Genomic DNA, 13,164 nt, shown 5'->3' on the forward strand with positions numbered 1-13,164 from the left:
AGGTGGAGGTGGAGTTGGAGGTGGAGGTGGAGGTGGAGGTGGAGCTGTCCTCCTCTCTGTAGAGTGACGGTGTTGTGCTTCCAGTGGAGGTGGAGGTGGAGGTGGAGGTGGAGCTGTCCTCCTCCTCTCTGTAGAGTGACGGTGTTGTGCTCCCAGTGGAGGTGGAGGTGGAGGTGGAGGTGGAGCTGTCCTCCTCTCTGTAGAGTGACGGTGTTGTGCTCCCAGTGGAGGTGGAGGTGGAGGTGAAGGTGGAGGTGGAGGTGGAGGTGTCCTCCTCCTGTCTGTAGAGTGACGGTGTTGTGCTTCCAGTGGAGGTGGAGGTGGAGGTGGAGGTGGAGGTGGAGCTGTCCTCCTCTCTGTAGAGTGACGGTGTTGTGCTTCCAGTGGAGGTGAAGGTGGAGGTGGAGGTGGAGGTGGGGCTGTCCTCCTCTTGTCTGTAGAGTGACGGTGTTGTGCTCCCAGTGGAGGTGAAGGTGGAGGTGGAGGTGTCCTCCTCCTCTCTGTAGAGTGTGACGGTGTTGTGCTTCCAGTGGAGGTGGAGGTGGAGGTGGAGGTGGAGCTGTCCTCCTCTCTGTAGAGTGACGGTGTTGTGCTCCCAGTGGAGGTGAAGGTGGAGGTGGAGGTGGAGGTGGAGCTGTCCTCCTCTCTGTAGAGTGACGGTGTTGTGCTCCCAGTGGAGGTGAAGGTGGAGGTGGAGGTGGAGGTGGAGGTGGGGCTGTCCTCCTCCTGTCTGTAGAGTGACGGTGTTGTGCTTCCAGTGGAGGTGGAGGTGGAGGTGAAGGTGGAGGTGGAGGTGGAGGTGTCCTCCTCCTGTCTGTAGAGTGACGGTGTTGTGCTCCCAGTGGAGGTGGAGGTGGAGGTGAAGGTGGAGGTGGAGGTGGAGGTGTCCTCCTCTTGTCTGTAGAGTGACGGTGTTGTGCTCCCAGTGGAGGTGAAGGTGGAGCTGTCCCTCCTGGAGAAGGAGAGGGAGGTGGACGGCCTGTCCCCCAACGGGAAGGCCAGCCCCCTGGGCGACCGCCGGCCCAACGGGGCCCCGGGCCACTGCTCCGACGAGGAGGCCCCGCCCCCCCGCCTCTACTCCAAACCCCGCGACTACGTGGAGGCCACCATCTGCCACGTCAAGGACCTGGAGAACGGACAGTAGGGGGATCAATAATCAATAACCATCACATGATCAATAACCATCACATGATCAATAACCAACATATAGTCAAGGACCTGGAGAACGGACAGTAGGGCGGATCAATAATCAATAACCATCACATGATCAATAACCATCACATGATCAATAACCATCATATAGTCAAGGACCTGGAGAACGGACAGTAGGGCTGACCAATAATCAAAATCAATAATCAATAACCATCACATGATCAATAACCATCACATGATCAATAACCATTATATAGTCAAGGACCTGGAGAACGGACAGTAGGGGGGATCAATAATCAATAACCATCACATGATCAATAACCATTATATAGTCAAGGACCTGGAGAACGGACAGTAGGGGGATCAATAATCAATAACCATTGCATGATCAATAACCATCACATGATCAATAACCAACATATGATCAAGGACCTGGAGAACGGACAGTAGGGCTGACCAATAATCAATAACCATCACATGATCAATAACCATAATATAGTCAAGGACCTGGAGAACGGACAGTAGGACCCACCTTATCAATAATCAATAACCATCATATAATAAAGGACCAGGGGAACAGGACATATCAATAATTTAACCAATAACCATGATATTGTTGTGTTGTGTGTCATGTGACGTGTGTTGTGTGTTGTGTGTTGTGGGTTGTGCGTTGTTTGTCTTGTCGTGCGTCGTGTTGTGTGTTGTGTGTTGTGTGTTGTGTTGTGCGTTGTGTGTGTGCGCGGCAGGATGCGTGAGGTGGACGTGGGCAGCGGCAGGGCTCTGCTCATCAAGGAACACGGAGAGTTCTCCGCCATCGCACACAAGTGTCCGCACTACGGCGCGCCACTGGTCAAAGGTACGGCCTCAGAGCTGCGGTCCTGAGGTCCCTGAGTGGCTGTTCCCCAGAGCTGTGAGGTCCTGATTGGTCGGTTCCCCAGAGCTGGGAGGTCCTGATTGGTCGGCTCCCCAGAGCCGTGAGGTCCTGATTGGTTGGTTCCCCAGAGCCGTGAGGTCCTGATTGGTCGGTTCCCCAGAGCTGTGAGGTCCTGATTGGGCGGTTCCCCAGAGCTGTGAGGTCCTGATTGGTTGGTTCCCCAAAGCTGTGAGGTCCTGATTGGTCGGCTCCCCAGAGCTGTGAGGTCCTGATTGGTCGGGTGCTGATCTTGTTTCCTGGTGTGCAGGTGTGCTGTCTAAAGGCCACATCCGCTGCCCGTGGCACGGGGCCTGCTTCAACATCGCCAGCGGGGAGCTGGAGGACTTCCCGGGCCTGGACAGCCTGGCCACCTTTCAGGTGAGTGCTGAGGGCTGGCTCTGACTCTCTGACTCTCTGACTCTCTGACTCTCTGACTCTCTGACTCTCTGACTCGTACACACACACAACCCTTAAGAAAGGATTTCTAAACACCAATTGATGAATGTGTGTGTGTGTGTGTGTGTGTGTGTGTGTGTGTGTGTGTGTGTGTGTGTGTGTGTGTGTGTGTGTGTGTGTGTGTGTGTGTGTGTGTGTGTGTGTGTGTGTGTGTGGCTGTGTGTGTGGCTCTGTGTGTGTGTGTGTGTCTCTGTGTGTGTGTGTGTGTGTGTGTGTGTGTGTGTGTGTGTGTGTGTGTGTGTCTGTGTGTGTGTGTGTGTGTGTGTGTGTGTGTGTGTGTGTGTGTGTGTGTGCCTCAGGTCCGGGTGGAGAAGGACAAGGTGATCATCCGAGCGAACAAGCAGGTAAGATGTTTATTATTTCACCACTGGTGGGGGCCCTGATGGGAGCACTGGGAGGGAGTGGGGGCCCTGATGGGAGCACTGGGAGGGGGTCCCAGGCCCCTGGTAATGATGTGGCCCCTGGTAACGATGTGGCCCCTGGTAACGATGTGGCCCCTGACGGCCCCTGGTAACGATGTGGCCCCTGGTAACGATGTGGCCCCTGGTAACGATGTGTCCCCTGGTAACGATGTGTCCCCTGGTAACGATGTGGCCCCTGGTAACGATGTGGCCCCTGGTAACGATGTGGCCCCTGACGGCCCCTGGTAACGATGTGTCCCCTGGTAACGATGTGTCCCCTGGTAACGATGTGGCCCCTGGTAACGATGTGGCCCCTGACGGCCCCTGGTAACGATGTGGCCCCTGGTAACGAGGTGGCCCCTGGTAACGATGTGGCCCCTGGTAACGATGTGGCCCCTGACGGCCCCTGGTAACGATGTGGCCCCTGGTAACGAGGTGGCCCCTGGTAACGATGTGGCCCCTGGTAACGATGTGGCCCCTGACGGCCCCTGGTAACGATGTGCCCCCTGGTAACGAGGTGGCCCCTGGTAACGATGTGTCTCGCCCCCCAGGCGCTGCAGGCTCAGAAGCGCTCCAAGCCCATGTCGCGGTGCTCGGCGGTCATCAACTCCAACACGGGCTTCAGCCACGTGCTGATCATCGGCTCAGGTCAGTCACCCTCTCACCCCCTCACCCCCTCTCACCCCCTCACCCTCACCACCTCCCCTAACCCCCCCTCCTCCCGGGGGGTGCAGGCCCGGCCGGTCTGGTGTGTGCGGAGACGCTTCGACAGGAGGGCTTCACCGACCGCATCGTCATGGTGACGGCGGACCGCCACCCGCCCTACGACCGGCCTAAACTGAGTAAGGTTTGTACAGAGAGACGCAGCGCACACACACACACACACACACACACACACACACACACACACACACACACACACACACACACACACACACACACACACACACACACACACACACACACACACACATACACACACACACACGCACACACGCGCCCACACACAAACACACACACACACCAGGGTTCAACATAAGAGGAGAGGGAGAAATACTCCAGATACGTTTCCCGTAATGTCTGCGTTTGTAATGTATGGCCCCCCCCCATCTCAAAGTTGTCGTAGTGAAATGAAACATGGCGGACCCACAGATCCTGACCTGTTACTTGTGAAAACAATTTTAGACTGCCTAATTCATGTGCTACAGCAAGAAGAGGATTTATCAAAACACAAACGGTAAATAATATGCTCTATATTTTATAGATCTTGAAAAGTAGAGTTGTTGTTTTTGTGTTGCTCGCCGCCATGTTGAAAAAAGGTCAAAGGTTATCTCAGCAGCTCGTGCATCAAAATATGTGAAGTTTTCACGCTTTTGGTATTTACCATGGTTTCAATAGCGAGTGAAGGCACCAATAGTCTTAGCTGTAGTCTTAGCTGGGGTTCTCTGCTGTTGAATGTGCAGTTCTGCTCCCAGTCTCTAGAGAGCACCGCTGAGCAGCTAAGGCTGCGCTCGCCTGAGTTCCTGCAGGACCACGACATCGAGGTGCTCACCGAAAAGGAGGTACGTTGGGGTCAACCTGAGGGGCAACGTTTATTCGTACAGGAAGGGTATTCGTAAAGGAAGTGTAATCGTGCAGGAAGTCTGCTCGTACAGGAAGTGTCATCGTACAGGAAGTGTTTTCACACAGGAATTGTAATCATAAAGGAGGCGTAATCATACAGGAAGTGTAATCATACAGGAAGTGTACTCGTACATATGCAACTGAAATTGATTGACAAGGTGAGAGAGGGGGAGAGGTTCAAAATGGAAAGTGTTGGATAAAAATAGGAATAACTCCAATCTGAGAGATGAGATAATGCAACAAAGGAACCGCTAATGATGAAGAAACAATGCTATCTTTATTATTCAGGAAGAAGTCAACTAAACTTCCAATCTCCAGTATTTTACATGTTTCTGCTGAAAATCCTGGAAAAGTTTCCATTCAGGAATCGGAACAACACACATCCTCGACCAACGACATCAATGGTCCAACCTTTCTGCGTTTCTTTTGAGGAAACAGAGTTGATTTTGCAGAGCAGAATATCTACCCAACAAGCTTAGGAAACACTTCTCTCTTGAATTAGAAAGCAGCCAAGCTTCCCCTTTAAGTGAGCCCTTACTCAGTCAGTCCAGGATGATTCGTTCACTTCCTGTCTGTACATTGTTGACGACCCCCGTCACACGATGAGCCAACATGTTGCTCCCGACCTGCAGGTGGCGGTCGTGGACGTCAAGATGCGGGCGGTGACCTTTGTGGACGGCTCGAGGATGGAGTACAGGAAGCTGTTCATTGCCACCGGAAGCAGGTAGGAAGTACACACTCCTGGTCTATTGAGGGCAGTGGTTCCCACGCCGTTGTTCCCCATTGACCAGCTACATCTGCCCGTACTAAGTCACTGTGACCGCGAGCCAACGCAGCAAACAGCCGTCAAACCTTTTGGAAGGATTTTCTTCTTCAGTGAAAAAGGTGCACTTGATATAATCTAGTTTGACCAAGTGGTCAAAGAAGATAGTGGTATGTACCCCACCTTGGTCCAGACCCCAAGGTGGGGTACCACTGGTTCAGGGTGGGACGGTGAATGAATGAACAGATTGCTACATACCTGAAGAGTGGGCGGGTGACTGAGTGAACTGACTGTGTGCGGTTTCCCAGACCCCGACCAATGAGCTACCAGGGAATGGACGTGGCCAACGTCTTCCACCTGGGGACCCCCGACGACGCCAACAGCATCGCCCGGCTGGCCAACAACAGGAACGCTGTCGTCGTGGGAACCTCCTTCATCGGTGAGGGGATCCTAGATCATTGACATCGTCCAGTGAACGCCAGCTCATACAGCACACATCGTGTTTCTGATTCGTCCATTAGCCTCTTCCCAACGCCGTTCTTCAGAAACATCCTTCTGCAGGGACTTTTGTAATCTTTGTAGTTACAAAAGTTGGATAAAAGTTCCAGCAAAATGACTGAATGTAAAGATGATGAATTACTGAATGTAAAGGTGATAAATGACTGAACGTAGAGGTGATAACAACTGAATGCAAAGATGATGAATGACCGAACGTAGAGGTGATAACAACTGAATGTAAAGGTGATAAAATACTGAATGTAAAGAGGATGAATGACTGAATGTAAAGGTGATGAATGCCTGAATGTAAAGTTGATGAACGACTGAAATTAAAGGTTATGAATGACTGAATGTAAAGGTGTTAAATGACTAAATGTGAAAGTGATAAAAAGGGGTAGAGGGTACAGGGTGTATTTTTGTTGTTCTCACGTTGTGCATCATGTTCCACTGTTCATGTTGTGTGTGAAGGCATGGAGGTGGCAGCTGCCCTCACAGACAAGGCCCACTCTGTGTCCATCATCGGGATCGAGTCCATCCCCTTTAAGAAGGCTCTCGGGGAGAAAGTAGGGAAAGCCATAATGAAGGTAGGACCCTCTACCCTTTAAGGACAACATAAGACCACAGATCCGTCCGTCATGGAGAGCATTCACGTCAGCCTTGACTGACACACATATACGTATCAAACCAGCAGAGTTTAATCCAACGGTTCTCTTTCAGCACACTGTCCTATAATTGAATGAGGAACATGGTGTCTTTATGAATGTGATGATGTATGTTGTATCTTGCAGCTGTTTGAGGCGAACAGGGTGAAGTTCTACATGCTGAACGAGGTCTCGGAGATGAAAGGCCAACATGGAGAGGTATTTCCAAAGTGAGAGACACAGCGAGACTCGTCCTTGCTCCCCAAATACCAACTAGACCTTATCACCCTGGCGGCCATGTTGGTTAGAGGGAGAGGGAAACCTCCTGGGATGTTTGGGGAGACCAAACATCCTTTTAAAGTTCTAAAAGGTTTAGAATAGCCATCCAACTAAACAAAATGGCCGCTAGTGGAATGAGGGCTAATAGACCCCAGCCCGTCTCGTGAATATCTCCCAGGACTCAAACCCAGGAGTAGTATTTGCTGAACACATTAAGGCAGGAGCCTCACGTTGAAGAGTGTGGCAACAATGTGAACTTTGTACTTGATCCACACACGAATAGGGACCGTAGGAATGAGGGCCTCAAAGCTGTGTAATCCTGAGCCCCCCCCCCCCAGACCGTGACCTAGTTCTGATGTTGTTGTTGTTCTCTCCCGCAGCTCAAAGAGGTCGTTCTGAAGAGCGGGAAGATGCTGAGGGCCGACGTCTGCGTCATCGGAACAGGTGACAAGATGACCTTATGTTTGATTTCCTTTGGTTCAGTAAAGTTGTTCAGGGCCTCGAGTGCTGGACTCAAGGTGCAGGCGGGGAGAGGCTTGGGCATGTTGCTCAGGGATGCCTATAGGGGTTAACTGCGGTCATTGGGAATCAAACCCAAAACCTTTTTCGTCTGGGAGTCCAACACAAGAGCCACTACACACTCCCACCTGTCACTGACCGGTGCAAACCCCATCATACTGAATCAGTCTCGTGTCCACTTTCTATGGGATTCTGCTTTAGCGCAATGAGGTCCACAGAGTTCCAGGACATCACAACATGAATGTACTGCACATGTTGAGGAGAGAAGAAACACAGTCCACCAACATGGAGACATTCCACACACAGAGAGGCTGCCACCTGAGTTAGGCTCACAGAGTCACCGCTGTGTTGAGTATTATATGTTGTAGTATATGTTGTATGTACGTTAACACAGAACTCTACTCCTGTGGGTCCTCTCTCCAGGATCGGTTCCTGCTTCGGGCTTCCTGAAGCAGAGTGGGATCCACATGGACTCCAAAGGCTTCATCACTGTCAACAAGGTCTGGATCTGTACCCCAATCCCCTCTTCATCGCGAACCCCTAACCCTACTATGACCTTTACCCTTAACCCTAACCCTATTATGACCTCAACCCTAACCCTATAATGACCTTAGCCCCTAACCCTATTATGACCTCAACCCTAACCCTATAATGACCTTGACCCCTAACCCTATGATGACCTTAGCCCCTAACCCTATTATGACCTCAACCCTAACCCTATAATGACCTTGACCCCTAACCCTATTATGACTTTAACCCTAACCCTATTATGACCTTAACCCTAACCCTATGATGACCTTAACCCCTCACCCTTGTCTGACCTTAACCCCTAACCCTATGATGACCTTAGCCCCTAACCCTATGATGACCTTAGCCCCCAACCCTAACCCCTCAGTGTAGTTCCCTAACCCTAGCTAGGTGCTGTTACATTGCCCGTCACAGTCCTTCCTTGTGTAGCAGCCCGGTAACCCGACCCTGTAAGCTAACGTCTTGGCCCCCCCAGGCGATGCAGACCAACGTGGAGGGGGTGTTCGCCGGCGGGGACGTGGTGGCCTTCCCCTTCCCTCAGCGCAACAACAAGAAAGTGAACATTCCTCACTGGCAGATGGCCCACGTCCACGGTGGGGATGGAGGCCTGGTGTTGTTGTTCTCCTCCTCGACCTCGGGGGGCAGGCCTGACACAACAGCCCGGCGGACCAGGGGCCGCCACGCTGCCCCTAGAGGACGCACAAGTCACTAAACACTGAAATACACACATTGTAGTAGTAAAGGGGCTTTTATTTTGAAGTCTTTATTTGCATTGTGTTTCGGTATTTGTAGCGAGGGCGAGAAAACAGGGTGAGAAAATTTGAAAATAGAAAATTCAAGTGCCTTTGCTTGACAATGACTTGGGTTTATTTCAGGAGGAAGCGGGGCATCTCTCAGTATGCGCACACAATTGTATATAAAACTAAAGCCTTAAGAAAAAGAGTAAAGAGTCCTTCGCACTTTTACTTTGAAGCCTGTAATTGACGTTGTTTCTGTGTTGTGTTTCTCCTTTCCATCAGGGAGAGTGGCAGCACTCAGCATGATGGGGAAACCCGCAGAGGTTCAAACGGTGCCTTACTTCTGGTCGGCCATGTTTGGGAAAAGCATCCGCTATGCAGGTGAGCGGAGAGTCCTGTTTATTGAGTCTATCATCAAGGAATCAATGTGTCCGCTGGCTGTGATGGAAAGTGAACCAGAAATCCAATCCACCGTTTTCTGTCACCGCGGTAGTAGTTACTTCACTGCCCTCTAGCGGTCAGACGAGGCCCTGTTATATGGCGATCAGAGTTTAACCTCTATTTTCTCAAAGGTGCACTTTCTAAAATGCTTTTCTTTTTCTTTGCCTATATTTTCTATCCATTGTATTCATTCTAAATCTTTGCATATGTTTTTATTTTACTTATCTATTATTTTATTTTATTGAATGACAATGTTTCTATGAGAAGCACTTTGAGTCTGCCTCGTGTATGAAAAGTGCTGTATAAATAAATTTGCCTTGCCTAAGGTTACGGTGAAGGCTTTGATGACGTCATCATTCAAGGTGATCTGGAGGAGCTGAAGTTCGTGGCCTTCTACACCAGGTGGGCACAGGTGGAACATCAATATCCATCAATCAACATTAACATCAATTAATCAATTTAGAATCATCTTGTTCCAAATTCAAACAAACGTGAATGTGTGTTGATAGCTTTATAAAACAATACAACATTATTTAAAAAAAAATATCACTTTAAAAACAAAGTTCTTTAACCTAAAATAATTGCAATAATAAAAGAGGAGGCTTTCATTTTAGTGTTTTCTTTAATGAATGAGAATGTAAAATAATGCCTAAAAGCTTTGATCCTGTCCTTTTTATAAAGTGTGAAGTCCTGGTTGGTGATGTGTGTTCTCGTGTGTGTTGTTCTGTGTGTTCTCGTACTTGTTTCTGTGTGTGTTGTTCAGTGTGTCCTCGTGTGTGTTCCTGTGTGTGTTGTTCGGTGTGTCCTCGTGTTTGTTCCTGCGTGTGTTCTCGTGTGTGTTCTCATGCGTGTTCTTGTGTTCCCGCTGCCTAGGGGTGAGGAGGTGGTGGCGGTGGCCAGCATGAACTACGACCCCATCGTGTCGCGCGTTGCTGAGATCCTGGGCTCGGGGAAGTTGATTAGGAAACGGGACGTGGAGTAAGTCTTAACTCTGGGGGGGGGGCGGTGGTGTTCTGGGACATGGCCCTAGCGTAACGTAGCTTATTGAGCGTAGCGTTAGGAAGGCGCACCGGGTCACACGTCCCCAAAGATACCACACCACCCTGGCCGCACCACCCTGGCCTCACCACCCTGGCCTCACCACCCTGGCCTCACCACCCTGGCCGCACCACCCTGGCCTCACCACCCTGGCCTCACCACCCTGGCCGCACCACCCTGGCCGCACCACCCTGGCCGCACCACCCTGGCCTCACCACCCTGGCCGCACCACCCTGGCCGCACCACCCTGGCCTCACCACCCTGGCCTCACCACCCTGGCCTCACCACCCTGGCCTCACACACTCTTGGGATTTGAATCACTTTGAAAGTACTACAGAAGTTTAACAATTGAGAGTTCATTAGTATGTAAGAACATATAAACAGAATAATGCCAACTGTTCTTTCACCTTCAGCAACAGTATATACAGTACGTCATTTCATTCACCAACTAGTTTTTCATATTGTTTTTCATATACTTGTTGAATTGATTTAAAAGGTTATTTTATATTCTATCGGATCATAATCTGGTAGACCTTGATTCTTTGTCAACACACACGTAGGGGCTCTCTTATAGAAAAGTCCTCCCCTTTAAGACATCACACGCTCCCCTTTAAGACATCAAACACTCCCCTTTAAGACATCACACGCTCCCCTTTAAGACATCTTACGCTCCCCTTTAAGACATCGTATGCTCCCCTTTAAGACATCACACGCTCCCCTTTAAGACTTCACACGCTCCCCTTTAAGACATCACACGCTCCCCTTTAAGACATCACACGCTCCCCTTTAAGACATCACACGCTCCCCTTTAAGACATCACACGCTCCCCTTTAAGACTTCACACGCTCCCCTTTAAGACATCACGCGCTCCCCTTTAAGACATCACACGCTCCCCTTTAAGACTTCACACGCTCCCCTTTAAGACTTCACACGCTCCCCTTTAAGACTTCACATGCTCCCCTAAGACTTCACGCGCTCATTGAGCGTTGAAGGCCCTTCAATGTGTCTGACCCCTGTGTGTCGTGTGGTTCGCAGGACAGGAGACATCTCCTGGTTGAGCGACAAAAGCTCTCAATGAGGAGCCCTGCGTGGCCCCCAGGGTCCGTATGAACGCCCCCCCACCCTGGACCCCGACGCGGTGCTGGGACCCCTCACCCCGGTCTGGGGGGGCTCCGCTGGGGTGGGACCCCCGGAGGAGCGCCCTGACCTGGTCCCTCCCCCGGGACGGGTTTAAGCTCCGCCCCTCTGAGGACCCGGAGGACTGAGGCTCATGACCCGAGTCCCGGACGTTCCTGAGTGACACTCGGGTTGGGCCAATCCTGCTGTGAGATGTATTTCATGCCAGTACGTCGTGTTTCCCTAACTCACTAAAGCTTCACCGGTGCGGGAAGGCTGGGATCTCGCTCTTCTCCTGTATGTACACATTGTTTATAAGATGCCAGGGTTGGGCATTGGCTATTTTTTACAAGCAACACTGTACATAGCTACGATCCCGAATGGGGATCATTTTGACAGAATATCTATCTTGTTGTAAGCATCAACTTCCTGCTTGTGGTATGTTACCCCAATCCTGGGATGTAAACACGTTGAAGAGCAGTGCACCTGCATGGTCCCACTCATAGAATAGGAGACACATCTTCACTACAGAGACATCGTTACCCGTTGAAAAGACACAAGAAACCAAAGGGCCTTTGTCTTCCAGGGCAGCAAACCCCATCCTCCCCTTGTCACGCGTTAGATCACTGAGATGTGCACAGCTGTAGTTCTCATAACGCCCGTGGATTAGAGGTCACTCCCTCGGTGACATAGCCTCACTAATAGACTGTCACTAATAGACTGCAAAAAAACTAATTCTAAATATACTTTATTGCTAGTGCTTGCACCATAGAATACCTTCTACGACTAAAACATAGCGGCCCTGTAGCGGTGAGAGGAGATGGAGGGGGAGGGGGGGGGGGGGGGGGGGAGGGGGGGGGAGGGGGGGGGGGGTGACGCGGTTGGAGGCTCTCTGTCACTAACTCAGGGAACGGAGGTTATCAGGCTCGGGGGGTCGGGGGGGGGTCTGTCTGATGGGGGTCTGTCTGATGGGGGGTCTGTCTGATGAGGAGGTCTGTCTGATGAGGAGGTCTGTCTGATGAGGAGGTCTGTCTGATGGGGGTCTGTCTGATGGGGGGGTCTGTCTGATGAGGAGGTCTGTCTGATGAGGAGGTCTGTCTGATGGGGGTCTGTCTGATGGGGGGGTCTGTCTGATGAGGAGGTCTGTCTGATGAGGAGGTCTGTCTGATGAGGAGGTCTGTCTGATGGGGGGTCAGTCTGTCTGTCTGACGGCCGGTCTGTCTGATGGGGGGTCAGTCTGTCTGTCTGACGGTCGGTCTGTCTAATGGGCGTTTTGTTTTCACTGCTGCTTTCCTGAATGCTCCCTGCTTCATCCCCTGGTGAGATGGTGAAGAGGAGGATGTGATGTCATGGCTGTCATGTCATCTTCTGATAAAGGTTCCAGGCAAACTTGAGCTTTGAGATGAAAATTATCACATGTTAAAAATGCATTTTTCTCCCGACTGGAATGGTATTTTTTATAACTAAAACTTTAAAATAAAAATCTTCAATAATAACTACCCACTGATTAAGCTCTCAATTGTTTATGAATTGGGCAATCAGTGTGATTATTACCAGCTGCTGTCATTTCAGCCACAACAAATCTGCGGCCCCTTCTGCTAAAATGTGTTTTTATTTCAGTGTTACATGGCTTCACATGAGCCCTCCTCCTGGAGCCTTGGTCAGTGTCTGGTTTTAAGGAAGACTGGACCCCAAGACCCTTAACATTTACCAAAAGAACAGTCAACTACGTTATTCTGGTCAATGTGTCCTTTAATGTCTTATCTTATAATCTACTTGCAAAATGCCAAGCAATTGCTCCACTTCATTCTATGTATGCTGCTGATTCTATGATGTCTTCAGGACATCATACAATCGTGGGACTAATGCATGACTTTAGCTTGTTCGCCTTGTACGGCCACATGCATGACCTTAGCTTGTTCGCCCTGTATGGCTACATGGTTCAGCGTAGTGACGCTAGAACTTGCATCACAAAAGCCCTGATTAAATGGCTGAAGACAAAGTGAAGATACAGAGAGTTTCACCCACAGGCGTAGACGCAATGGATGTATTTGGTGGA

At 50.5% G+C, this 13,164-nt stretch overlaps 1 protein-coding gene across 2 annotated transcripts in view; it reads left to right on the forward strand.

Moving 5' to 3' along the window:
- The window catches only part of aifm3 (AIF family member 3), a 20,802-nt gene extending 8,975 nt beyond the window's left edge, over positions 1 to 11,827 (forward strand). For both annotated transcript variants that reach the window (XM_030369895.1, XM_030369896.1), the window contains exons 3-20: positions 927 to 1,140; positions 1,899 to 2,008; positions 2,334 to 2,443; positions 2,821 to 2,865; positions 3,474 to 3,570; positions 3,657 to 3,769; positions 4,398 to 4,484; positions 5,178 to 5,269; positions 5,617 to 5,747; positions 6,275 to 6,390; positions 6,595 to 6,666; positions 7,107 to 7,170; positions 7,669 to 7,745; positions 8,249 to 8,366; positions 8,793 to 8,891; positions 9,278 to 9,353; positions 9,825 to 9,929; positions 11,025 to 11,827. In XM_030369895.1, the coding sequence (XP_030225755.1) occupies positions 927 to 1,140; positions 1,899 to 2,008; positions 2,334 to 2,443; positions 2,821 to 2,865; positions 3,474 to 3,570; positions 3,657 to 3,769; positions 4,398 to 4,484; positions 5,178 to 5,269; positions 5,617 to 5,747; positions 6,275 to 6,390; positions 6,595 to 6,666; positions 7,107 to 7,170; positions 7,669 to 7,745; positions 8,249 to 8,366; positions 8,793 to 8,891; positions 9,278 to 9,353; positions 9,825 to 9,929; positions 11,025 to 11,067 (1,769 nt within the window). In that variant the 3' untranslated portion in view covers positions 11,068 to 11,827. The remainder of the gene's footprint in view (positions 1 to 926; positions 1,141 to 1,898; positions 2,009 to 2,333; positions 2,444 to 2,820; positions 2,866 to 3,473; positions 3,571 to 3,656; positions 3,770 to 4,397; positions 4,485 to 5,177; positions 5,270 to 5,616; positions 5,748 to 6,274; positions 6,391 to 6,594; positions 6,667 to 7,106; positions 7,171 to 7,668; positions 7,746 to 8,248; positions 8,367 to 8,792; positions 8,892 to 9,277; positions 9,354 to 9,824; positions 9,930 to 11,024) is intronic.
- The last annotated feature ends 1,337 nt before the right edge of the window (positions 11,828 to 13,164 follow it).

Source organism: Gadus morhua, chromosome 11, assembly GCF_902167405.1.
Source record: "Gadus morhua chromosome 11, gadMor3.0, whole genome shotgun sequence".
NCBI classification, from domain to species: domain Eukaryota; kingdom Metazoa; phylum Chordata; class Actinopteri; order Gadiformes; family Gadidae; genus Gadus; species Gadus morhua.